Source organism: Phalaenopsis equestris, unplaced genomic scaffold (assembly GCF_001263595.1).
Source record: "Phalaenopsis equestris unplaced genomic scaffold, ASM126359v1 Scaffold000837, whole genome shotgun sequence".
NCBI lineage: Eukaryota > Viridiplantae > Streptophyta > Magnoliopsida > Asparagales > Orchidaceae > Phalaenopsis > Phalaenopsis equestris.
Genome location: NW_018165277.1, coordinates 22746 through 50144, shown reverse-complemented (window position 1 = coordinate 50144; position 27399 = coordinate 22746). Strand labels below are relative to the sequence as shown.

Below are 27399 nucleotides of genomic sequence, written 5' to 3'. Positions count from 1 at the left end.
TTTTCAGAAAAAAAATATCTAAGTGCAGTGGCAGCTTTTTAGTTGCGGTCTGAATTTTCCAAAAAAAAAATAAAAATTTATAATAGTCACCGCACATAGCTTATCAATAGATTATTTTTAATCAGCTTATCAGCATATTATTCAATAAACTATGGATGCCCCAAGCAGGCCCTTAATATCATCGAGAACTAGAAGCAAAATACAACTATTATCGATGAACCACTATTGTACATTTACAATAATCATATATGTAAATTCATCTTATATAATTCAAGAGAATAATGAATTTATGCACTCATCATTTATAGTGGATTTTTTCAACTAAATTAGACCCCATGATTTTTTTCCATTTTCTAGGTTTTTTCACAGCAACTACTACCATGACACTGAACTACTGCCTATACAACAAGTTGTTGCTATGACTGTTGTCTACAACAATCACCGCGCGAGTACAGCCTTCATGGCAATCAACTACGACCCTTGCAACTTAAGGTCCGTTTGGGGCAACTTATTTGGTGTGGTGGCGTTTTGAAAACACACCAGACTTGTTTGGGTAAGTTGCGTTTTGACAGTTTATTCGTTTTCAAAATGCTGAAAACAGTGTTTTCACACCGCACATATCTAAGTGCAGTGGCAGCTTTCTAGTTGCAGTCTGAATTTTCCAAAAAAAATAAAAATTTATAATAGTCACCGCACATAGTTTATCAATAGATTATTTTTAATCAGCTTATCAGCAAATTATTCAATAAACTACGGATGCCCCAAGCAGACCCTTAATATCATCGAGAACTAGAAGCAAAATACAACTATTATCGATGAACCACTATTGTACATTTACAATGATCATATATGTAAATTCATTTTATCTAATTCAAGAGAATAATGAACTTGTGCACTCATCATTTATAGTGGATTTTTTCAACTAGATTAGACCCATGATTTTTTTCCATTTTCTAGGTTTTTTCACATAAAATTTGATACGCTTACTTCACTTTTATTATTTGAGTGCGTACTAAATTTTCTTGCACACTAAAAATTTATGACTCTACCGCCGCCAAGCTTCCAATATTCATTAATCATCTTGTTCATAAATTATCATCATTTATTTGATTATATTTTCAAATCAATGATGATCCAATTGACTCAAATCAATAATTTATGATTAAATCGCCAGTATTTTGATCTTAAATCAACTATCAAACATATTACTTAAAAATAAAAATCTCCAAGTCCCAATAATATGAGACATATAAAATTTAATATTTTGAACTATCAAACTGATAGAATGATCAAACTAACCACAGAAAAAAAAAAAACTACTACTAGATCGAACAAAAGAACAAAAAAAAAAAAAACTAACTAAAAAGATTACAACTGAATTGAAAAAAAAAAAAAAAAGTTGCCTTGACAAGTATCTCCGATTTCCATCATTCTGTATAGAGGTAAAGCGTGCGCAACATAAGAACATTTTAATCATTACCCAATATGATTTTCAAATTGGTTGAGATAGCGTGAGAAAGCGAACCAGCTCCGACATCGGAAACCCCCCGGCGGCCCTACAATGCATCCAATGATCTCTCCACTGTTCAGCTTACCGTAGAATTGATAGACAGCGACGACATTGTTACGGAAATTCAAGTCATACAGTCTCTCTCCGTTCCCATAAAATGCCCTTGAATTTCAAAGCTCATCTTTTTCCGACAATGGAGACCTATTGAGGGAGATCTGAGCCTTCGAGACGAAGTTTCTGTTTGATAAAGACGTCATCTTGGAGGTCAAAATGTGCTTTTTTTTCGCTGATGTAGAAGTCATTTTATAAACGCTTTTATTTTCATTCGTTCACATTTAATAGACTGTTTGCTTGGAATAATTAGCTTATAATTTCTGCATCTCAGAGGAAGTTAGCGATGACTTTGGAGCTGAAATATTTTGCTGGAGACGACCTGAGGTTTTGAGCAGAAGATTATGTTTGATGAAGCTGTAATCTTGAAGGTCAAAGGAGTTATTTTTCTGAGGTAAATCATTTTAATGGGTTGTGGAGAAAGATAAATAGTTTCCCACCATTTGCATGTGATGATTAGCTTATAACTCATAAATTTTGTGTTTTGAAGGAAGTGAAAGAGATGGGTTTGGGTTTGGATTTGGAGGGGCTGATTTTAAACACAAAGGTGCATGTGAAATCTGATTATTATTATGTTACATCTATAACCCTCTTTGTTGCTCTTCTGTGTGCGTGTATTGTTATTGGTCACCTGCTAGAGGAGAATCGCTGGATGAATGAATCAATAACAGCTCTCTTCTTTGTGAGTATTTTTGTAATGGATGTATTTCATTTTGTTGTTTTGTATCTCAGAGACTTTGGAATTGAGTTGGTTGTTGCTGTTGATGGCAGGGGCTAATAAGTGGAGCAATTATTCTTCTTACTACGAAAGGGAAAAGCTCACATATTCTGGTTTTTAGTGAGGATCTATTCTTCATATATGTGCTTCCTCCGATTATATTTAATGCAGGGTAAGCCTTACAACTTCAGTGATATCAGATCATGGTTCTGTGATTAAGTAGGACGTGTTACTTTCTTCGACGTTGTGTGATATAATGGATTCTGCATCTTATGTTTCAATTGAATGTTTAGATGGCGTTCTATATATATATACATGCACGCCAAATTTTTCTGTCAGAGTCCGGATGTGTGGACAATGGTTGCGATGCAACGGAGGATCGGACCTCCTCTGTATTGCTGCATTGCGTCCGTTGTCTGCACATCCGGACTCCGGACAGAAAAATCGCTCTACTTGCACCACACACAAACTAGTGATATAGTTTCTAAAGTTAAAGCTTGGTGGTTAAAAATGAAGAAGCGTTTTAAGAGTATTATGCAATTAAATAATATTTTGAAAATTTAAAGGTAAATTTATAAAATTGTAATTAGGCCAATTATGCTATATGGTTTCAAGTGTTCGGTGGTAAAACAATAATTGTTTAGCTGATTTTTAATAGAAATAAGAATGTTGAGATTTATTTTTGGCAAACCAAGAATTATATAGTAAAAAATGATTATATCAGAGAAATGCTATGAGTAGCATCTATTGAAACAATAAGATTTTGAAAAATTGAATTAGTTCGTGCTTTTATGGATAAGTTAGATAAAAAAAAGGACAAATCAAATATAATAGTGACAAAAAATGTTTAAAAAAGATTTCTTCAAATGAATTCAGCATCAATGCAGTACCTAGTACGAAGAAATGGAGAATGAGGATTTACAAGATTGATCCCGAACAGCTAAGATATGCTAATATGATGCTGACCATCTCTAGTTGATGTCTCATCTACATTTCATCTTAGATCATTAGAAATGATAGAGCTACTTATTCTATATATCACTTTTTCTTTTTCTCATCTTGGTTTGTGGTTTTTTTTTTCCTTGACAGGTTCCAAGTCAAAAAGAAACAATTCTTTCGCAACTTCTTGACAATTATGATGTTCGGTGTAGCTGGGACCTTGGTATCTTTTACCATAATTTCATTCGGTGAGTCTAAATGCTATATGAAGGTCAAGAGATTAGATAAATGATAATTATTGTATTTTATTAGTTTATGTTTTGTATACGCATGTTGCACTTAGTGGTCAAGAGATTAGATAAATGATAATTATTGATTAAAATAATGAAGTAAAATATGGATGCTGATACTAATTGTGCAAAGCTTTGGCCTGTGGGCATTTTGAATGAACTGCATGATTTAGATATGTTATTCAAAAGCACTTTAGCATATATTTTTGGTTAAGAAATGGCATGATATTACATAAATTGAGTACTTTAGAGAAGCTACTACCTTCTTTTTAATCCTATATGTATGTAATTGCTATTATTTATCAATCTAAGAACAAATATCTTATTAAAAAAAATTTAAAATGATAAAAAAAAAAGTAATGCAAATGGTTCTATTGATGGTGATCTAGATATATAAAGTTTATTTATGTATTTATAGTTTAAATTTATTAGGAATTAGCAATTTTTTATATTATCCTACAATAAGCCTAAGGGGTAGCCTGGACTTTATGTTGTGAAGCAATTTTTATACAATGTTTTATTCTTTGTAAAAATCATGTTTTGATGAATTAATGAAAATTTATTGTAACTATTATTTTTTACTCTCTAGTATTCTTACATTGAATAGTTAGTAAGTTGACCGTTTGAGGATTCAACATCAATAACTTTTTTGTCTTTAAGATTCATTGTGTTTCTTTTTTTTTCTTTCATTTTTCTCTTGTTTAATTGCCAAATCCCTATTTTTTTATTATTTTGTCACATACTCTACGTTAATCTAAAATTGTAGCAAGATTCTTACTATTTTTAACAATTAGCTACAATTTTGTACCTCTTGCATCCAAGTTTTGCATTTTTCTCTAGCTGCTTGAATGCAAAGCCTAAAAAAGACATTTCTTGCTTTGGCCCTGCTGCTTTAAACTATAAATCCTATTCAAATTGCTTCTTTCTTAGATTCAAACCAGAAATGTTTTTCTACTATTCTTTGTCCATTATTTCTCAATTGAATGGTAATGTGATCACTAATTGGTAATTCTAAGCTTTATACAATCCCATTTTCATACAAAAACAAAAGGAATATTAGGTTTGCTTAAAATCATAAAATAAAGAAAATAAAAAAGAAAACATAAAGTGAAAAACTAGAGATACATTTCTTTTTCTTTTAAATGGTGGACAGTTCTTTGAAGATTTGCTACATGCATTTTTAAAAGGCATAGCATCATGATTGAATTTTGACTGTGCACTATCAAGATATAATTATCTCTATAAGTATAGTATTTTTCCTTTGTTAATTAGCAAGTCTAGCGTCTATTATAGCTCCTTGTTTTAGGGAACTCCAATTTATGATTAACTCAATATCAAGTTGAACATATGTGTCAGTCTGAACTTTTTATTTTCTTGAAGGAGAATCCTAGATTCTGTAATTGATACACAAATTAGTTAAGATGTGATAGGATAATTTCTATTTTTGCTTTGTGCTGAACTGGTTTCTTGATATCAAATTATTATATACAATTTAAATTCTAAACCAACAACTAATCATCCTTTGTATGTAGGAACATCCTACTAGTTGTATTGTATACATCAATTTTTCTCGCTTTTGTGTTGTCATATTATCACAAAATCTTGACACAGTAAGAGGTGAATATGGAAGGTTTTTAAAACATGCGGAGCAACTTGAGAATAGGATAGGTAATGTCAAAAACATAATGATTCGGGTGAAAAGAAATCTAAAAATTTAGAAGATAATTTTGATATAGTAATGGGTAGATTAGCAAAAAAAACTTTCCAAATAAAAGATATCAGATTTCAAACGAATCAGTGTTGAAGTAGTCTCTCTTAGTATTCTTTAATTTATCTAATGCCCATATTGTTTGGGTGACCTTCATGTTCAATTAATACCTCAAATGATTTGATATAAGAGCACGATGGTATGGTTCTCAGGACACATCATTGTAGATCTTATATTTGATTTTTTTTAACTTGTGCTGATATAAAAATTGGACTAAGAAACAAATACATATTCTATTAAAATTAGAGAATAATTGAATGGGTGATAAATATAAAGCATTGCAATCAAATTATTAATAAATGCTTGAACCAGTTTGCATAACTGAATTTTAAGAGTTATCTTCGGCCTAAAATTAAGACTGAAGCATGACCTTGGGAACTTAGGCTAAAGATGAAGCTTATTAAAAAACATTGAGACCTTGCGAGAAGGCTGCGTCTTTCTTATATAACATACTAATTAGTTTGCCACCACTAACATAGTTCCACCTTGGTCTGTTGATTTAGTTCTCTATACTACAATTTAGGCTACAAATATAACTTTTTAACTATTCTATCATTAAATATGATCATTCCATTGGTTTACAAACCACCTAGGCTGTCAAGATGGGCATCAATAAAAAGCTTAGATAGGTTCCTGATACGCTCGTAAAATTATCTCTTGTGCAATAGTTGGATGGATTATAGATCACCAATTAGTATCTAAATGGTCTATGTTATGTTTTTTTTTATGGATGAATCTAAATTTGAAACCAAAACTTGAATTGGAATTTGGCTCTAACATATAAAAATTGACTCTTAAGGTTTTTATGAATTTATCTACACTTTATGATTTATCCATTACACAGCATGCCTCAAAATTGGCATTGGAGTAAGCCATGTATGGATCAGTCTGACCTGATTTACAATCCTGAGAGCATCAATGATTTCAGAGTGATTTCATGACCCATATTAGAGACCTTTTGTAGCAATCTTGTGTTGGAAAAACTGGTGAAAAGCATAGTTTTAAAGTGAAGCAAACTCTAATTCTGTAATGCATGAAGACTTCCTCTTGGTCTATGACATCAAAATTAAAACAAGTAACAATGAGCATATACAATGGTTCTTAAGAAGTCAAAAGAAATAAAAATGGTGAAAAATGGAGTTAAAATTTAGAAAGTAGCATCTCTATGTTTGTCTTCGACTTTGAATGAAGAAAAATCGTTAATAAACTTCTCTTTTCAAAAAATAGTGTAATATTTGATCTTTTTACAGTCTTCAAATTGGTTGGATCTCACGGCATAAATTATTGTGTTTTGTATTTGTGATCTCTAGTGTGTTTGTTCTCTCGTCTTCATTTGTTTAAGCTCTAAGTCCCATTATTAACCTTTCATTTGGCTTCAACTTTTTTCTCATCAATTTACCTTCTATTGAAGTACAGAATATCAATAAAAGCATATGAAACTCCTCAACTATAATTTACTAGAATTCAACAGGAATCGGCCTCCATTTCTTATGGTTTTAACTTTTTTATACGAAAAATTCTCATGCCTATAAACATGGAGAATCCTTTGCTTGAAATGAGCTTACTCCTGTTCCCAGATATAGGATGAGCTTCCCAGCACTGATGTATTACTGCTTAACAATTTTCTGTATATTTTCTTTGTGACTTTAATATTTTCTGCAGCTTAAGAGGCCATTTGAGATCACTTTTGTTTTATGTTTTTATTTTATCTTTTTATTTTATTTTATTTTTGTTTTGATTTGAAATAAAACATATTTGACTGTTTGAATAAGGCACGATTGCTTTTTAAAACACTCAAAATACCTAAAAGAGGTTTTAAGTATTTTCAAAAATAGGTTAATTTTTTTTAGAAATAAAAAATTAAAACATGTAAAAAAACACACTAAAAATATATATTTTAAAAAAAGAAAAAGAGCAACTAAAACAAAATTGATCTCGAACAAGTCTTAAGATTTTGGCCGTTTTAAATCCTCGTGGATGTGTTTTTTCTGACAAAGTTTTATCTTGTAGGAGCCATTGGATCATTTAGTAGACTGAATATTGGTTCACTGGATATTGGTGATTATCTTGGTAAAGCTTCTCATCATTTTCTATGTTCTTCTGTATCTTCATAATTCTATTTTTTTCCTCGTTACTTTTTTTGCAACAAAATCTGCTATTGATTCTCATTTTTTTCTCGTATTTTATAGCAATTGGCGCAATCTTTTCTGCAACGGATTCTGTTTGCACCTTACAGGTTCTATTTTCTCAAAACCTTAGAGCTTGTTTGAGATCAATTTATTATTATTATTATTTTTTTCTATTTTCTCATTTATTTTTAAAAATATGTTTGTTTAGTGTGTTTTTTTATATATTTTTAGTTTTACATAAACAATAAATTAACATGTTTCTGAAAATTAAAATAATCATATCTTAATCAAATATACTAAACACGATCAAACATGTTTAGCTTTTTTTAAAACACTCAAAAATATCAAATATTTTGAGTATTTTTAAAAACAAAGCTATTTTGTTTGTTTTTAAAAGCAAAAAATGCTAAACAAATATATTTTTAAAATAAAAGCAAAAACAAACAAAAAACAAAATGATCCCAATAAACCCAAGCAAATCTCTGACCAAGTTAATATAAATTCTCCTCATTGAATAATTATTTATTTTATACAGGTGCTCAGTCAGGATGAGACACCATTTCTTTATAGCTTGGTCTTTGGTGAGGGTGTTGTCAATGATGCAACATCAGTAGTGCTCTTCAATGCCATCCAAAAGTTTGATCTTGTTCACTTGGATGCTGTCATTGTGCTTCAGCTTATTGGAAATTTCTTCTATCTATTTTTGACCAGCACCATCCTTGGAGCTCTGGTAAATTTTCTTATTGATTCTATTTTTGAAAACACTCTTTTATGGCTCATGCATTTTTCTGGTTTTGCAGGCAGGTCTGCTCAGTGCTTACATTATAAAAAAGTTGTATTTTGGCAGGTTTGTAAAGGAAGAAAATTGGCCATTATTAATTATTTTCCTGTTTATAAATAGAAAAATGATTTTAGCTTTGTATTAACACAGTTTTTTCTTAAAATACTGTCTTTTTTATTCATTGTTTCTCATATGAGAAATGTGTCAAAATGTTTGAATGCTGTAGCTTATAAAAGTGTCAATTTAGTCCCCAGAACTTTTTAATTTGGGCTAAATTAGTCCCCAGATTCCTTAAAGGAAGGACCTTTTCAACCTTCCATTAAATAAGTCTGAGGACTAATTTGACAATTTTGTAGGCTTCGGGACTAAACTAGCTCATATAAATAATAATGTTGTGCGCATAATCTAACATAAACCAACCATTTTTCTATACTTGAAATAAATTCTATTTTTACAGAATTTTCTTAAACTGCAGGCATTCTACTGACCGTGAAGTTTCGCTTATGATGCTCATGGCTTATCTTTCTTACATGATAGCTCAAGTGAGATTTTACTGTTGTCCCCACCAATTTAAATATATTGTGCCAATTTTTTCTTATGATTATTATCCCACATACGGTAACTTCAATATTTGTTGCAGCTATTAGATCTGAGCAGTATCCTCACAGTATTTTTTTGTGGAATAGTAATGTCACACTATACTTGGCACAATGTGACAGAAAGTTCTAGGATTACTACAAAGTATGTTCTCTATGTGATTTGAAGCAACAAAAGAGCTTCATTGATGACAATTCTGGTTTTTTTGTAATATTTTTTTCAGTTTCGTCGTCTCACTAATTTATTTGATGTGTTTTGCAAATATGTATACAGGCATGTTTTCGCAACATTGTCGTTTATTTCAGAGATTTTTCTCTTTCTGTATGTTGGTATGGATGCTCTGGACATTGAGAAGTGGAAATTTGTTAGTGACAGGTGAAGAATGAATTATTTTATTTGCATGCATTTATTTTATATTTGAATGTGATTTTTGAGTTGATTTGCACAGTTTTTTTTAATACAAAACTGAGAATATATTTAGAAGATTTTCATCATCATTCAGATAATTCTTTTCCATTGATGTTATGTATGGCACTGAATTGCTTCATATAATATTTTGAGTGCCTTAAATTCTTAAACTTAGTATCATAACTCCCATAAATCAAACCTTTCTGTTTTTTGCATAAAAGTCATCATATTCGAAGAAATTTCTTTCGCCCGTCTTTCCATTTGTTTTCTTTCTTTTAGTTTGAGTATCACTCTGTTTTTTATTTTTTTTGCCTTTTCTTCTAAACATAAGATATTAGAAAAAACTTAGTTGACGGTATTCTAATACACATATGATCAATCATCAAATTTGCTTCAAGCTATGAAACAATAACAACAACAAGCCTTTATCTCACTAAGTGGTGACGGCTACATGAATCATTTTTCTCCATTGTGTCCTATTGAGTGTCATATTTTCATTTAATTCTAATAAATTAAGACCATTTTTTATACAACATGCCCAAGTCTTTTTAGGTTTACCTCTACTTTTTTAACATAATGGAATCTAAAATATCTACTCTCCTAACTAGATCATCAGGTGGTCGAGGTTTAATGTGCCTGAACCATCTAAGATGACTCTCTCTAAGCTTGTGTGCCACTGGAGCTACACTAGCCTTTTCACGAATACATTCATTTCGCATTTTGTCTCTAAGTGTCAAGCCATTCATCCACCTAATCATTCTCATCTAAGCAACACGTGGTTATATGATTCTCTTTTAAAGGCCAACATTCTGCTCCATAAACCATTGCAGGTTTCGCTACTATCTTATAAAATTTTTCTTTAAGTTTAAGCGGTACTTTTCTATGACACAAAAGCCCCGATGCATTCCTCCACTTCAACCATTCAACTTAAATTCTACTAGTACCATCCCCATCTATATCACCATCACTTTGAACAAAATACCTAAGAGATTTAAAACGTTCGCACTTTTTAATGATTTGATCGCTTATTGTTACAATTCTGCCACTAGATCTACAACTACTAAAATTACATTCCTCCACTTCAAGCCATGAATAATTAATCAAATTTTTTATTGCACTAACTTAAAATAAATTTAATGGTTATAAAATCCATGTTGGCCAAATTTAAGTCAGGATATCAAACGCAAAGTTTCTCCTACAATGAGTGATATAATTATGATCATGCTCATGCCTTTTTTTCTAAAATTCACTTTTATTTCTGCCAATCATTTGAGATTTATCAGGACTTTTTATTTTTTTTATAAATAAAGCGTCTATGAAAATTCACAAAGTCTCAATAGATGAGTGGAATTACTAATCGCATTCCATTATATTTATTTTCGTCTACTTTTCCTGCAAATTATTAATCTCAACTTATTGTGTTACGATTCTTTTACGCAATTCATCATATTAAATTGTTTGTTGAAGCAAAATAACTAGTTTTAACTACTCAATTTTTGTTAATTAAAAAGAGTTATTAATTGTTTCTTCTCTGTTCTCAAATGCAGCCCTCTGAAACAAGTTAGTCTGAGCTCATTGCTTTTAGGTCTGGTTTTAGTGGGAAGAGCTGCTTTTGTTTTCCCACTCTCATTTTTATTGAATTTGGCAAAGAAGTCTTCGTCTGAAAAAATCAACTTCAGACAGCAAGTGAGCAGTCCTAATTTTGGTTGTTTTGTTCTTCCCAATTCAACAATAATTCAGCTAATAATCTGTTGGGGCATTCATCCATTTCTTATGTATTTACATATTTAACACCTAATATTCACCCTATACGTTTATGCCACACAAATATTTCATATCATATAAAAAATATCACCATCTTAACTTTATAAAAGTAAAATACACCTTTTTCATGCATGGGTAAGGTGTTATGTATGAAAAAATTGGAGTTTAGGTGTTAGATATGTAAATAGATAGGAATTTAAGTGGTATGTATCTAATTTTTCCTAATCTTTTCTGATTTAAAAGGTTATAATATGGTGGGCTGGACTTATGAGAGGTGCTGTTTCTATTGCACTTGCATATAATCAGGTAAGTTAGCCATGTTTATCAACTAATGTCTTTGAAATTAAAGGGCCTTTGCTCTTTTGCCCAATAATATCATTTTGAATTATTGGTATCTTTTATATAGTTGAATTTGTGTAGAAATAATTATGAACTCTTATGTTTTTATGCTTATATCATTCTCCTTTAAGGAGCCAGTCAAGTTTGCCATCATATTTTAATGATTCAGTAATATTTTAATGATTCAGTAAATGATCAAAATAGTCCTTACATTTTTTACTTGTGTTTGTAATCCTAGTTTTATTTCTAAGAGTTCAATTTAGTCTCTTGACCGCCAAATCTAAGTTAATTTGATCTTACTGTAAATGTTATCATTTATTTGGACGGAAACTAGTGGATAGAATTATGAGAATATTCTTGAAAGATTAAAGTGTCCAAATAGTCCTCTTGACTGTTTAAATGGGGCCATTTGTAGTCTTGAGCTCTATAGAAGTGTCAAATTTGCCCCTGTACTCTTTAAAATTGGGGTTGAAATAGTCCTCCATGAGCACCATTTCAGCCGATATTAAAAGAGTCTAGGACACTTTTATAAACTCTTTGACTAAAACGACCCTCTACAAAGAATTTGGATAGTATTTTGATATTGAAAAACATATTGTCAATCTCATTAGTTTGAGGTGAGATTAACTCTAAAAAGTCCAAAATGTTCTTTTGAAAAAGCCTTCATTCCACAATTGCCATCCAAATAAATGGCAAAGCTAAAAGTAGGATAAGATTGGTTCAATTTCGGTGAGTTGAGAAATTACACTGAATATCTAAAGAAGTTGATTAAAATAAACACTCAAGAAGTCTAGGGACATTTTGATCTTTTAGTCTTTAATAATTTATTTTCTCTAATGTTCGTCATTATGATCTGAAGCATGCTTTAGTTATTTTATGTTTATTCAATTCTGGTTAGTAAAAGCTGAGATATATATGATTAAATTTCACTAGTAGTATATTTTTAAATTGCATTCAGCTTACTCATCTTGTATTGATAAAAACATCTTTATATTGCAGTTCACTAGAGCAGGGCACACACAGCTGAGAAGCAATGCTATAATGATCACCAGTACTATCACAGTTGTTCTGTTTAGCACTGTGGTAAGAGCTCTAGCTTGATCTACTTCTAGCAGTTATTTATTATAGAAACTTATTTTATCTCTATTAATGCAAAATAAATTAATGAAAATAAAAAGGGGCATGTACATGCACACCGCCCAATTCCTATAAACTTACATATCTAGCCCCAAAACTTTACTTTTTTTTGCATTTATGTGGTATGTCTGTAAATGCCCCGTAAATTTTTACTCGAACTGATTTCACTAAACATCATAAACAAATTACCTTATCATAACTCAACGATTCCTCAACCCCGCGCAGGTTTTCGGCTTACTGACAAAGCCTCTAATCCGTCTTCTTCTTCCTCACGCTCCGAAGCATCTGAGCAGCATGTCCTCAGATCCCCTGAGTCCAAAATCCTTCCTTTCTCGTCTCCTCCTCGAAAATGGCCAGGTATCCGAGGTCGAAGCTGTGGGGGATAATATCATCGGCCTGCCGAACCTTCGGATGCTCCTCACCAAACCCTACGCATCGGTTCATCACCATTGGCGCAGATTTGATGATTCCTTCATGCGCCCAGTTTTTGGGGGCAGGGGATTTGTTCCTTTTGTTCCCGGTTCGCCTGCAGAGAGAAAGGGTTTGGCTGAAACAAGCATTATTGAAGAACAATGATCCGCAGTTTTTTTTTTTTTTTTTTTTTTTGAATTATTTTATTTTAAATTGTTTTATCTGTTTGTAAGAATTAATGATCAATGTTGTTCAAATTATTGTTTTTTTAGAAAAGAAAAGAAAGATATAAAAGTAAATAAAATTTAAAATGAAAATGATTCCAAATAAGTAGGGGTGTAAACGAGCTGAATACGAGCGAGCTCAGACTTAGCTCGTGTTCGGCTCGTCTATATTTCGAGCTCAAAAAGTGTGGTTGTGTTCGGCTCGCTATCGTTCGTTTAGCGAGCCGAACACGAACAAAAAATTGTTTTGACAACACTAATCATATGATAAGGATTGGGTCAAGATTTAAAATATCATTTGAATCTAATTTAATAATTTTTATTCAATTTTCTTAATTAAAACTTTTAATTAATTATAAATCTTTGTAGCTTTGTGGTTAATTAATTTTTTTTTAAATACTACTCATCAAATATATATATATATATATATATAAATGATTAGCATATTTCGAGTCAAAACAAGCTGAACACGAATGAACAAATATTTGTTTGTGTTCGACTCATTAACTTAGCGAATGAGACGAACACGAGCTTTTTAACGAGGCAAACACGAGTCATTCACGAACAACGAGCCGTTTTGACAGCCTTACAAACAAGCCCTTGGCCACGAGAAAATATTACGCACGATAGGTAATATTTTCTCCTTAATAGTATGCTCGGCACACATATATATTTTCTATGGATTTTAAATACCATACTCACACTTTATGAAAAGCAAGTGCTTTATGATTGGAATAAATATTTTTATATGTGTATTTTTAGATATTTCTCATAGCCATAACCTAAACAAAGAGCATAAGCTCATCCAAGGGCTTTCTAATCTCTTGAATTTTATTTTGAATAATAATAATACTAATTAATTTTATTATTTTATTAGGCATATGTAAAAATTAAGTTTAAATTTAAATGTGAAAATTGTCCTTGAAATGTTGTTAATACTTGATTGTAAACATTTTGATGTCATATTAAAAATAAATTGAAATAAAATTCTAATTATTTTAATTTTGATTTTTATTTTGTAAGTATTTAAATTGGATCTAAAAAAGCTAAGTTTATGTGATAATATTTTAAGCCTATTTTACCAAAATAAATTTTAAAATTGATATAATATTTGAAAATTTAATTAAGATTTACATATAAATCTTAAAATAATTTTACTTTAGTGAAGATAAAATTAAGGAAAAATAACAACAATTACTAGAAAAATAAAAAATTGAAGGGGCGTTTACATAAACCACCCAATTATTATGTATTTACCTATTTGTACAACGAAAAATGAAATGCACGGATTTTGGAGCAGCTTGACGCCATATCAAATACTAAATGTTCGGTTGGAGAACTCATGGCTGACCAAGCAGCCTAAGGCCGACTAACCAATGATCCTCTTGGCCGACCGAAAGCGGACAAGCATGTATGACATCAAATGTGAAGACTCGTGACTCCTCAACCAATTAGTTGGAGCCCGATCTTACAATCGGTCGTTGCCTCTCAGGTAACCAGTCAAGACTAACCGGACGATCAACCAAATCTGACCGACCACATCGATTAAACCCGAGCAGCTTCCAAGCACAACAGAATGACGGACCGACGATATGAGAAGCTGACGACTCGAGAAACTTGACGCACCAAATTAAAAAGTTTGGGGATTACTAGAAATATAAACGAAGATTTACATGCATATCACATAATTCCTTTCATATGTAAATAGATATTTATATTTATATCAATGTACTAATTCGTGAAAAAGGTGCATTCCAGTTCAATAATAATATTTTTATGTGATACGAAAAATTTGTGTTATAAATATATAAAAAAAATTAGGTGTTAGATATGTAAATGTATAAGATTTGGTGGAGACTTCAATGCCATCCTTTCTCGTATAGAGAAAAAGGTGGCAGGTCTCGTTTACTAAAATGATAGATCAGTTTTTGGAGAACATTGAAACTGCGGGTTTGTTAGGTACATACTTCACTGGTAACATGTTTACTTGGAGCAGGCGTAAACTTTTTTAGAGAATTGATAGAATGCTCGTTAATCAAAATTGGAGGGAGGTTTTCATTTTATAGAGATGGTTTATTTAAGTAGGACTTGCTCTTATCACTCTCTTGTACTTGTTATTGTGGTTTTACTTTGTTGGCCTAAAATGAAATAATTTAGGTTTATTAATGTTTGGACTAATCATCCTCATGTCGAACATCTGGTTAATGCTAATTGGTGCTCTAATGAATATGATAACCCGTGGATCAACATGTGGAGGCAACACATGAAACTAATGCTTGTATTAAAAGATCGAAATTGTAATAGCTTTGGTAATATTCTTACTATAGTTATAGATGTGGAAAATATGGTTAAAACCTTTGAGAGATAGTATCAGGGTGATCTTGTTGAGAAAAAAATGAAGTGTTTTATGCTAAAATCAATTAAATGATGTTATTCAACTAGAAATTGAATTTTATAAAAAAAAAACAAACTATCTGAGCCATGTGGAAGAGGATAGAAACACTAAATTCTTTCATGCTTGTGTTAAACAGAGGAGGCAATCTAATGTTATTTTGAAAAGTAAGGACGAGGAATGTAATTGGCTTTATGATGAACAAGACATTAAAGATAGTGTCGTGTGGAATTTTTTTCGAACTTATTTAGTTATGTTGAGTTGGACCTTACTAGATTACAAACTTATCTTATTGCTCCTATAGCTGTGGTTATGGACTTTACCTTTGTTTTTTATATATGGAAAAATGAAATTTGGGTTGCTTTATTCTCCATTAACATCAACAAAGTTGTCGGTCCTTATGGGGTTTTTTCCTACTTGAATTCGTGGGATTTTATCAAGTGCAACTTTATTTCTGCAAAAATTTTTCAGATGCACTAAAATTGTCTTAATTCCGAATGATAATTTTAAACATAGATGAGAAATTTTTTCGACCTTTCAATCTCACCTCTATTATTTCTAAAGTTATAAGTCAAATTTTGGTGAGCAGATTATAATCTTTCTTAAACATTTTGTTAGTCCTCAACAAGTGGCTTTCATTTATGGAAGATTTATTTCTAAAAACATCCTTATAGCCCAAAAATTATTACAAGACTTGGATTGCAAGCTTTGATGCACTAATGGTACCCTTAAGCCTGACTCACACAAAAGACTTATGATTCTATTAATTGGAACTTTATTCTTACTACTATTAAAGCTAAAGGTTTCAAAGATGAATTTTGTAGTTTATTGCATATATTCTTAGACATTAATTTAATGGTGAACAACATGGACATTTCAAATTAGGCAGAGGGATAAAATAAGAAGACCCCTCTCTCCCACTCTTTTCATCTTGAGCATTTACATAAGTATCTATAGGACATTTAGATGTACGTAATATATATATATATATATACATATATACATGACATTTACAAAAATATAACATAACTCTTCTTTAACACCTAAGGTGGTGTTTGATTGCAATATGATTTTACATTAAATAGGATATATCTTCTCCAAAAAAATTGAATTTATCAATTCCTGTGTGACTGAGACGAAACTCACAAGCAACAACAATGGAGTAAATCCCTTAGATCCACTCCACCATCTGATTTCATCAACACTAATTTACATCTTCAAAAAACGAAATGCTAGAAACTGAGACAGAACGTGAGAAATTTTAATTGAACAAAGAGTCAGATTTAATTTTTATTTCTTTGATTTTTGACTTGATTTACCTTAAATTAATACAAAATATTTATTAACACTAAGCAATCAAACACCACCCCAACATTGTACATTTAAATGCTCAAAATTTCAACTTCACTAACTCCTTTTACTAATGTTTTAGAAGTGAAAAACACATTTTATTCACACAACTCTCAAAACCCAAATTTTATTTATAAATCACACCCAAATTTTAATATTTATATATTTAGAAATGTCTTTAATTTGGATTACTTACAAGGCATCTAAAACATTACTATCTACTCTTTCATTCATCAAATTCTCACTCAAATATCAAAGATCTTATCAATTCAAAATGATCTGATCGTAGCACACATAAATATATCGATTTTATAATTTAAAAATTCATTGAATGTTCGTTTTGTAATTAGTAATATTTTTCATGTTCTATATGTAATTGTCCCTTTCATTTAGAAATAATATCCACATTTACTTTCCTAATTTTTTTAAGGACTCTCGGGAGTAAAAGAAAATCTTTTTTAATCAATCCTCCCAAAAGTTCGCCGGATAGGACAAACGGCGGCGTCCAACCGGACCATCGAACACTCTAGAGAACCTTGACCATTTGAAGGGTCAAAAGTCACCAATTCTTACCAACGGTGACTGAATCCATTCACCTAGACACTACTTGCCAGCCTCGCGCCCATTTCACAGGGGAGAGAGGTGATTCGTCGGTCGCTCTGTGCTTGCTCACTGTTAGATCGCTTAGGGGTCGCCTGAGGTAAACCCTAGATCTTCAATTCTTTCATCTTTCGATTGAGAGCTGGTTCTTCTTTTACCTGTCATAGATTACTTTGTTGTTTCACTCTTTCACACCTGTTCAATGTTCTTGCGGGAGGTCGATAGTAATTTGGTCGTCGCTTTCTGATGGTTTTTGGTTCTTAATGAAAAAAATCGATGAAGTTGTCGTTATGAACTGAGTTTAGTTATTTATGGGGTGAACGTGTTCTGTTTGATGAAAAATTATTATTGATTCTGCATGCGCATGGTTCCAAGGACGTGATGACATGTGAAGCTATTTTATGACAATCGTCATTGTTATCAGCTTATCTAATCGGCTTGCTGAATTATCTTGTTATATTTTTTTGTGTCAAAATTATTTTGCAGGGATTTCGGAATGATTTCTAGGCACTGGGTTCTTATATCGGTTTTATGATTTCATTTTTTCGATCTTATCTGTGATAGATGTTTCGATCGCTACCTTTATAGTGTAATTTTTTTCAGTTGATCCTTTGTAAGTTTGCCATTAGTCTATGTTGGCATTCTCGTATTCATTATTATGTTTTAATTCCAGCTATTTATGAACACGGTGCAAGTTCATTTTATTGGTTCTGATTTGATAATTTGTATGGTTTCAGATGTTGGATTTTAATTTGTTTTATTTAGTTTTTTATAGTCATTTGTTGTAGAACTTCCTCTTATCCTTGGCTTTGGGTAAATAGATCACAGAAAACGATGGTGAAGGCTCTAGCTGTTCTCAGTGGTTCGGAAGAAGTGAAGGGAACAATCTTCTTTGAACAGGAAGGAGATGGTAAAGTCAGAAGCCACCAAAAGTTCATCTAGTGAAGTTTATATTTTATTTGCAGATGTAGCTGATTTCTTTTGTAAATTTAATGATATTTTGAACTTTTATCTTCTTCTTCAGGTCCAACTAAAGTTACAGGAGTCATCTCTGGTCTTAAGCCTGGGCTTCATGGCTTCCATGTTCATGCATTTGGGGACACTACGAACGGCTGCTTGTCAACTGGTGCTGTGTTTTTGATAGCTGGGTTTATAATGTTTCAATCATGATTTATCTTACCAAAGAAATTAATTAAATTGTATTTGATGATTGTTCATTTTATTTTCTGTGGTAATGCAGGTGCTCATTTTAATCCTGCTGGAAACGAACACGGGGCTCCTGAAGATGAGAACCGCCATGCTGGTGATCTTGGAAATGTGAAAGCTGGAGAAGATGGTATTTTTTCTATCCTGGATTTTCCTTTTCATTCAATTTGTTTTTTGAGTTAACATGATATGAGCTTTTCTTTTTTCCTAATTCAAAAGCAAAAGCTAGTTAGATTGGTCTGATTTTGATTCAGTCCTTACAGTTTCGGGTTGTTATTATCTTCCATGCAATTTAAGCAGTTTTTTGGTGTTTAGATTGTATATAACTGTCAGGCTTTATGTTTGGGGTGTGTTTTTTTCATAACTTAAATTATCATGCATACAATCCTTCATACAAGGCTGAGTTTCTTTTCTGGTTCAGGGACTGCTAAAGTTGAAGTTTCTGACATACAGGTAAATTCTTGTGTGTGTATTTTTGTTTTGAAAGATTTTTGACCTTTCACAACCCTCAACTCTATTTTCTGCTCTTTAAAGTGTTATGTTTTTTATGTGACAGATTCCTCTCAGTGGCCCAAATTCTGTCATTGGAAGGGCTGTTGTAGTCCACGCTGATCCGGATGACCTTGGAAAAGGTACAGTTTTTTCTTTTGATGTATTGATTGCTGTTGCTTTTAATTATGATGACACAAAGAAAGAAAGCAGGTGCAGTGACTAAAGCATGAAGATTTATATTTGAATTTATTAAAATATATTTTTCATTTACCATGCTGATATGTATTTTTCAGTATGAAGGACATTCTGGTTTAAGCAGCATATATTTGGATGAACAGTATGGTGATTTTTGTTTTTTTCTGAAAACATTGAAACACGTAGAAGTGAATGGGGTGTATGGGATGAATCAGTAAAATGTAGCTCTAATCCAATTGAATCCAACTAAGGTAAATAAAGGAAGCTGTTCTTAGTGCCTTTGGATAAGACGGTGGTTGCTTCTTTTGGTGAGGATTGTTACTTTTTTTTTTTCCCTTTAGGATGATATATAACATCTTTTCATTAGGATCTTAACTTGCTGTGTTTGGCCCAAATGAATCTCGAATTGGTGGTTCAATTATTGTTTGATTTCTGGCTAGATGTCCTTTTTAGCTAATCTATTGAGTTATTTTGAAACAACTAACAGTGCAACATTATAGTTTGCTAATGTCATTTCAGTTGCATCGGGTCGTTGGTTTCTATCTCTAACTTGAGGCTTGGCTTTCCTGCCAATTTAATTTACTTGCATTGATGCATATCTGTAAACGTTTCATTTTCATGAGTTGATGTTCTGATTCCTTGAATTTGTCATACTCGAATGAAATACACAGTAGTTGAAAATAATACCAATATAGCTATAAATTTAAATCATGAAGATTTACATGCTAAAGTATTTCAAACAAGGTGGGAGTGGAGATAAAAGCATCTAAATGAAGAGCCACCCCTATAACAAAAGAAGAAATTTGATGCCAGCATTGGTGTAAATAAAATCACTGCAATATTAATTTTCTTGCATTGCAGAATCTCTGAATGTTTTCTTTTCTGTAGTTGATATTTCTTTATTGTTAGCATAATTTTGCATTTTTTTTCACTCTTATATACTGGTATTAAAATAATCAATCATTTTTTTTTTTGGTTTTCAAATTTTTATTCAAGATATTTGCTAAGCAAACGACTATACCATAACTTTTATCTTTGTAAATCTCGGTATTTGTTTAATTTGCATAAAAAAATAACCTTTATGCATCTTCATAATTTCATATTTTGTTGTTATTCTATTTTTTACTTCCAATTTAAATATCTGTGTTCAATATATCTAACCTAATACAAGTTTCAAGAATTCTTATCGTCTTAGTTATTCATACATTTTGATCCTCTACCCCTATGTGTCAAGTATGTTAATCAAACCATCGAAGGTTATAGCTGCTGTTTTGGTCATAACACTCTTTGCAAAACTTCCAGCATTGTTATGTTTGTTGTTATATCATCATAATGATGTTTAATTTTATTAATTTAGGTATACTTTTTATTTAAAACTTTTGTACCTCCTTCACTACACTACCAATTTGCTTATCAATGTGCAGTATATTTTTTAGCTATCTTAAAATTTCTAAGATAATCTTCGTTATGGAAGTAGCTATCTTATATCATATCAAGTTTACCTCAACAAAGCAATTACAATTTCTATCTATTAGCTATTTTTCTTATAGGATTAATTAATTCTCAATTCCATCTCCTTAAGGCAATTATTTCCTTAAAATATGCATTCATAACTGATATTTTATGATGCGTTGTTCTACTTTATTTTGAAATCACCTTATAATCTTTGCAAAAATATCTTTTCATTCTATTTTAAGAATAAAAGAAGTCCATTTGTAATTTAGTAGATCCTTTTTTGGCAAGTAATTAAATGTTCTTGTTCTTAAAGTTTTACAATATCATAGGCTAATGAAAATCATATTAGTATTTCCATTACATTTTAGCTTCGTGTGTATGTATATATATATATATATATCCATTTAAGTCACTTATAATTAATTGTATTTCTTTCTCCGAATATATATTGTATTAGTTCATCCATATCTTTCTAAAAATAAAATTTAAAGCTATTTCCTATCCAATTTTAGGAGCTCAAGCCTGATCACATGTTTAATATCTTTATTATTATGTTTTTTTATTATAAACTATTCTATCGTTTCTCCTATTCACCTCAATATTTTTCTTCATCAACTCTCTGTTCATTATTATTTCAACTATATTATTATTGGTAATCTTTTCAACAATTTATAAATTCACAAATGTTCTTAGATTTTCACATTTTTATTTTTTTTTCTGAATAAGTATTATTTATTCTTCTATTATTCGGTTTCAACCAGTTATCTTGTCATCCCATTTCTTCATATTTAATACTATAAATCTAATGTTTCTTTTAAGCCTAACCAATCCTTATTTTTTTTTTACCATTATCAAGCTCATTTATGCTGTGTAAGGTAATCTTATATCCAATCTTTTTGTATTTTTACCACAATCAGGTTTAGTTGTGATGCTTCATTTGACATCTTATTAAATTCTTGATTCTTGGCTCTACAATCTGACTAGGCAGTGACTTGCCCTGTTTTCGAATATCCTGGCAATAGCAGAATTCAAGTGTGGATTTGTTTCATTAACTTAAATTCTAGTATTGACGGTCTAAAATCCACCTTCATTCTTTTTGATTCGGGCTATGTTTTATTATGTTGAATATATATAATGAAACCTGAAGTCATAAATAAGTTTTAAATTTTTAAAATTAAGGTTGGGTGGCTAATTTAGATAAGGGGCATTTACATACATACCACAAAATTAACAAAATTATTATATATTTACACATCTAACTCCTAAACTTTCATATTTACAAGCATACTACACAAATTTTTAATATCATGTGAAAAATATCACTATTACTAACTTTTTAAAAGTGAAATACAGATTTTCTTGCATGGGTTTATTATCCCAAAGTGCTAAAAATGTAAATATCAAACTTTAGGTGTTAGATAAATAAATACATAAAAATTGTGTGGTATGTATGTAAAATTCCCTATTGATAAATGCTTATATAACTAGAAATAAATTTTTTTGTATCTTGAATGGATTTTAGTGCTGCGCTTTAAAGTTGTTCATAGGCCAGTTTAGCATGCTAATATGGACGCATGTCAACACTACAATATATAAATTGGTGGAATATTATATTTTAGGGAGGGTGCGGGTGTCGGTGGAGGCAGATTATTAAAGTTTGGATGGTAGAAAATAGATTAATGTGGGTTTGACATGTACGGTAAAGAGGGAAAAATGTGCTTGTAAGCTGATAAAATTAGTGTTGAAAGATTATAACGGAAAAAAAGTATTCGCAAGGAAACATATATAGGAGTTCTAAAGTATTTATGAGGTTTAAAATCTCATGAAACATTCCATAAGAATCACTAAGAAAAAGAATTTATAAAGTTGACCACAAATAGACAGGACTAGACTAGTGATAGTGATGATTATGAAAAATTTAGTCTTCATGACTAAAGTTATATAAAAGGCAGATATTTGATTAAGTTTGCTAATGATGCATTATGAATGTTATTTTTTATTTAGAAAATTAATTAAATTTATTGTTGAGACATGTCAAACCTCTTAATTTGTTTTATTTATAATGCACATGTCTGTAATTAGGCGGAGTTTGGCCGCAAATGCGATTAACGTTCAATAGTATTTATCAAATCCGATAAATTCTTCCGCGGAGATTCCACAAAGATGAAGCTTGTTAACGACGAAACAAATTCTTTAAATCTGACTTGTATTTAGATTTATTAAATCCGGATTTATGCTATAATAGAGATGAAACACGGGGAGATAGCAATGATATTTGAAAAAATTAGATTTAACGGAGCTTCGGACTTGAGTTTTTATTTTTTTTGGTGTTTGGTTGGATTTAACTTAAATCCATGCCTAAATCTTTTTAATGATATGCTACCAGACACCCTTAAGAAAGATACAAGAGAAACAAGATGCATATAATGAAGACAGAGAACTATCGTTATGATTTAACATTATAGTAATGATAAAATGTTTTGTAAAGTGTCTACTTGTCCCCTCGATGTTTATATGACGGTTATTGTATTCCCAAATTTTATAAAAGTTGCAAATTAGTCCTCATATTTTTAAAATTCGGATTGAAATAATCATCCATAGGGATTATTCCAGCCCTTAATAAAATAGTAGGGGATTAATTGGCATTTGTTTTATAGACTTTGGGACTAAAATGACCTCATGTAAACATTCAGGAGACCATTGTGACACTTTATTCTTAATCTACTTGTAAATATTGGATATATTGAAATCCTAAAGCCTTAATAAAAATATTTGCCCAATATAATTCATTGGAGAAAAGCACCGGTGATATTTGATGTATTGGCACATGCTATTAGTGATTTGTTCTTTCAAGAAAAATTTTGTTGTCATTGTTAATTGTTGCTTGGTTATCATATCAGAACTAAAAATCATATGATGAATTATTACAAAAAATGAAACTCTTCTATTGCATTTTGCTATTTATATTGTTACGTTTTAAGAATAAGGGGATGCACAAGAGTATACAAATTATAGAAGAATTAAGTTAAAGTGTCATGCATTAAATTAATGTGAGAGAGTAATTAAATATAGGTTAAGACGTGATACAAATATTTCTCACAAACAGTTTGGATTTGTCGGGCATATCTGCTATGGAAGCTATAAATTTATTGAAAGGTTTGTTGGAGGAGTACAAAAAAATAAGGAGAATCTGCATTTGATTTTTTTTTTTTTTAATTTAGAAAGAGTTTATGATAAGATTTTGAGAGAAGTACTTTGGTGAGTTTTTAAAAAGATAGGTGTTCATATTATTTATATTCAATTCATTAAAGGTATGTATATTAGAACTGTTAATTGTATTTCAATAGGAGGATTGACCTAGTATACTCTTTTTTCAGTTGGGTTACATCAAGGATCAACTTTAAGACTATATTTTTGCTTCATTTATGGATGTTCTTATTGGGCATTTATAGGAGGATGTATCTTTGTGTATGCTTTTTATGATATCCTTCTTGTGGATAATAATAGGAAAAGAGTTTCAGAAAATTTTGAATTATGGAGGTCAAAAAGTCCAAAGGTTTTTGTTTGAGTAGATCTAAAATTGAATACATGGTATATAATTTTAGTAGTAGTAGTAGATCTATTGGCAGTGTTGTAATAATGGGTGATCAAATCATTAGAATGAGTGAACGATTTGGATATCTCTGCCCTATTGTTCAAAGTGATGGTGATATCTCTGCTTTATTGTTCAAAGTGATGGTTATTAGTAGAATTGGAGTTGGATTGTTGAAGTCGAGGAATGCATCCGACCTACTGTGTGATAGAAAAAGTACAGCTTAGAATTTCAATGTTTTATGGTGTAGAATGTTGGCCTATAAAAAGAAGCATAAAATCAAATTAAGTGTTGTTGTGAGTGGATTTACACTTAGAGATAAAAAATGAATATATATGTGAAAAGGGTGGTGTAGCTCCAGTGGCGAACCAAATTAGGGACAATCGTATTAGATGGTTTGGTTACATGAAACGTCGACCATGATGACCTTGCTAGAGAGTGTAGATGTTTTATATTCGACTTATGTTAAGAAGGGTAGAGGTAGACCTAAAAAGACTTGGACATGTTTTATAAAAAAAGATCTTAATTTATTAGAATTAAATGAAAATATAACACTCAATAGGACACTATGGAGAAAAAGGAGTCATGTACCCGACCCACTTAGTGGGATGAGGGCTTGTAGTTGTGCTGTTTCATATAAAGAATGTATCATAGCTTTGTATTCAAATTCAGTGCTAGATCTGGTTGTATTCTCATTCTTTATAAAGCTAATACTTATTTTAGGCCTAACTAATCCTTACACTTATCTAATATTGTATCAAATTTGTAATGATAAATTCTTCATGAAACAATATTTTCCCACACAAAAATGCATTTGGTCTTTAATGGATTTCTTCGCATATTTAACATCAAATAGGCATCAATTTTTATATTGTCATATCTGTTATAGAAATACAGTAGAAAATAAATTTTGGTGATTGACATATTCAATGTATGTTTGAGGATGTACAATAAGTAAATACTAATATAATACATTATTTTTTTTTATCAAAACCGTGGATTACTTCAATTCTAATACATTATAATAAGAGGATGGATTACTTAAAATTTGATACAATATATGTAACTTGAAATTGATAAATTAAATTTATTCTCAGGTGGTCACGAGCTTAGCAAGTCCACTGGAAATGCAGGCGGAAGACTCGCATGTGGTATGCTCTTCCACCCCCCCCCACCCCCTAAGCCTCCTTTAAATTCTTCATTTGATCCTCATTCTGCTCTCCATTTCTTTTCTTCACCTCTGTTGTATGTCTCTGCCACCTATATAACCTGAAACATTGTTATTTCCAAATGAAGCACCACTTATTTTTTGAACTACAGAACTGATGCATATATGCATGCCATGATAAAAATAGAAAATATGGGTTGGGTATTATCATGAATTTTGAGTATTTGGTGTGACAATTTGAAAAATGGATGAATGAGGGTTGCTTGCTTGATTTGTAAATAGCAATGTTTCAGGCGTGCTGTACATAATTTCCCCAAAGATTTATTTATACTTAAATTAAACTTAGCTAGTGGCATTTTTTTATGTGTATAAAAGATTTGGGTGGTATAAATGTAGAAAGTTAAAACTTTAGGTGTTTAGACATGCTAAATACAAAGGAATTGTGTGGTGGTATGTATGTAAAATGCTCCCATTATAAAATTTATTTGATATTTTTTTTTTTGTTCCCTCAGGCGTAATTGGGCTGCAGGCTTGATATCGTCGGTGCCTCTGCTGCGTTCTCTTTCAGTTTCTGGTAAATTTGTACTGCGTTAAATAAGAAGCCATTAGGGATTTTGGACAAAATGCTATTGGCATTCGCGATTCTACGTAAAGTCTGAGTCTTTTTGTGCTATGTTTGAACTTCGGATTTCAATTGATATGTTAAGGTGGTCGGTCTGTATTTTACTGAGATGGATTTACAACTGTTCCATTAATTATTCACAAGTGTTATGAAATGGTAGATCAGGTCTCTCTGCATAAAATTTTAAATATTTATTTGCTAATTTTAATGATATTTGTGTAAATTTAATGGGAAAAAGTTATTGCAAAATCTAGTAGGATTTAATAAATCGTATTCATTTGTTGGATTTATTAAATTTGGATTACAATTGAGTCTAAGGTGAAGTTCTAGAAAAAATATTGCATCAGGACTCTCCACGTAGAGTTACGTGCGGAGTCCAATGAAATAACGCCACTTAGAGGTGACAGAAAAAAAAATTGGTCTGGTAACACGAGAATATTTTACTCGTGTTATTTAGGTGTTATTGTATGTTATTCAAGTGTATTATGAGAATATTCTCGGTGTTATAATAATACAATAACATAACAATAACACTTGAATAACACACAATAACACTTGAGTAATACGGGAAGAATATTTTTGTGTTACTGGACATTTTATTTATTTATTTTTGTCGCTGTCACGTGGTATGATTTTATTGGACTTTGCATGTAATTCTATGTTCGGAGTTTTGATGCAATATTTTCTTGAAGTTCTAACCTTAGAAATTTCATAAAAGCATGGTAAAATTATTTATTGTCATTGCTATTTTTTAAAAATAGTTATAACTAGGTAGATAGATATTAATGCAAGCTATTTTTTAAAAATAGTTATAACCTTGGATATTACCTGTTTTTAATGCAAGCTCTTTTAAATTATTTTCAATCAGTAAGGAATTAAAAAAAAAATATTTTCTTATATGGAACGAGCATATTTAAAAAAAAAATCTCATTATTTATTATTACACAAACGATAAAAATTTCTACATTCTATCAACACAATTAGAGTTGTAAATGAATATGATAACTCAAATTTGGTTCACTTAATACTCAATCTTGTTTTGTTCAAATTAATAAATAAATATATCAGAACTTTTTTTTTTTTTTAATTTGGAACTTAGATGTATTAAATTTAGATATAGCTTAACTCGCTTGTTTAATGTTTACAAACATGCTCATTTGTTATACTTCAAAATATATATATATATATATATATATATATA

The 27399-nt window shown here is 30.8% G+C and overlaps 3 protein-coding genes across 4 annotated transcripts in view; 2 read left to right on the top strand and 1 right to left on the bottom strand.

Annotated features, from left to right (window-relative positions):
- Window positions 1-1622, bottom strand: part of LOC110031518 — a 7610-nt gene extending 5988 nt beyond the window's left edge. Inside the window, exon 1 of the mRNA XM_020734762.1 lies at window positions 1596-1622. Within this exon, the coding sequence (XP_020590421.1) occupies window positions 1596-1622 (27 nt within the window). The remainder of the gene's footprint in view (window positions 1-1595) is intronic.
- Window positions 1408-13073, top strand: LOC110031520 (sodium/hydrogen exchanger 2-like). 2 transcript variants are annotated; one of them, XM_020734765.1, is made up of 16 exons: window positions 1408-1774; window positions 1896-2015; window positions 2112-2303; window positions 2393-2511; window positions 3429-3526; window positions 7347-7406; window positions 7526-7572; window positions 8001-8195; window positions 8266-8312; window positions 8722-8788; window positions 8887-8987; window positions 9117-9218; window positions 10799-10937; window positions 11259-11321; window positions 12354-12493; window positions 12665-12801. In XM_020734765.1, exons 3-15 carry the CDS (start codon window positions 2124-2126, stop codon window positions 12453-12455), a joined length of 1320 nt encoding a protein of 439 aa, XP_020590424.1. In that variant the 5' UTR covers window positions 1408-1774; window positions 1896-2015; window positions 2112-2123; the 3' UTR covers window positions 12456-12493; window positions 12665-12801. The 2 variants fall into 2 exon arrangements, with proteins under 2 accessions (XP_020590424.1, XP_020590423.1); XM_020734764.1 differs by having other exon boundaries at window positions 1409-1774; window positions 12354-12437; window positions 12717-13073.
- A 4395-nt stretch (window positions 13074-17468) lies between these two features.
- On the top strand, window positions 17469-26357 carry LOC110031523 (superoxide dismutase [Cu-Zn] 4A). Its single transcript, XM_020734767.1, has 8 exons — window positions 17469-17568; window positions 18290-18378; window positions 18493-18594; window positions 18709-18804; window positions 19096-19127; window positions 19231-19306; window positions 25506-25559; window positions 26089-26357. Exons 2-8 carry the CDS (start codon window positions 18303-18305, stop codon window positions 26109-26111), a joined length of 459 nt encoding a protein of 152 aa, XP_020590426.1. The 5' UTR covers window positions 17469-17568; window positions 18290-18302; the 3' UTR covers window positions 26112-26357.
- Window positions 26358-27399: the final 1042 nt, after the last annotated feature.

What these genes read in the sequence shown, in the direction of transcription:
- LOC110031520 (XM_020734764.1), top strand. Translation starts at nt 2,124, where the DNA reads ATGGGTTTGGGTTTGGATTTGGAGGGGCTGATTTTAAACACAAAGGTG. An exon ending in AGTTCTAGGATTACTACAAA is followed by an intron (nt 8,988 to 9,116) that starts GTATGTTCTCTA and finishes ATATGTATACAG; the next exon opens with GCATGTTTTCGCAACATTGT. An exon ending in TGGAAATTTGTTAGTGACAG is followed by an intron (nt 9,219 to 10,798) that starts GTGAAGAATGAA and finishes TCTCAAATGCAG; the next exon opens with CCCTCTGAAACAAGTTAGTC.
- LOC110031523 (XM_020734767.1), top strand. Translation starts at nt 18,303, where the DNA reads ATGGTGAAGGCTCTAGCTGTTCTCAGTGGTTCGGAAGAAGTGAAGGGA. An exon ending in GAACGGCTGCTTGTCAACTG is followed by an intron (nt 18,595 to 18,708) that starts GTGCTGTGTTTT and finishes GTGGTAATGCAG; the next exon opens with GTGCTCATTTTAATCCTGCT. An exon ending in TTGAAGTTTCTGACATACAG is followed by an intron (nt 19,128 to 19,230) that starts GTAAATTCTTGT and finishes TTTATGTGACAG; the next exon opens with ATTCCTCTCAGTGGCCCAAA.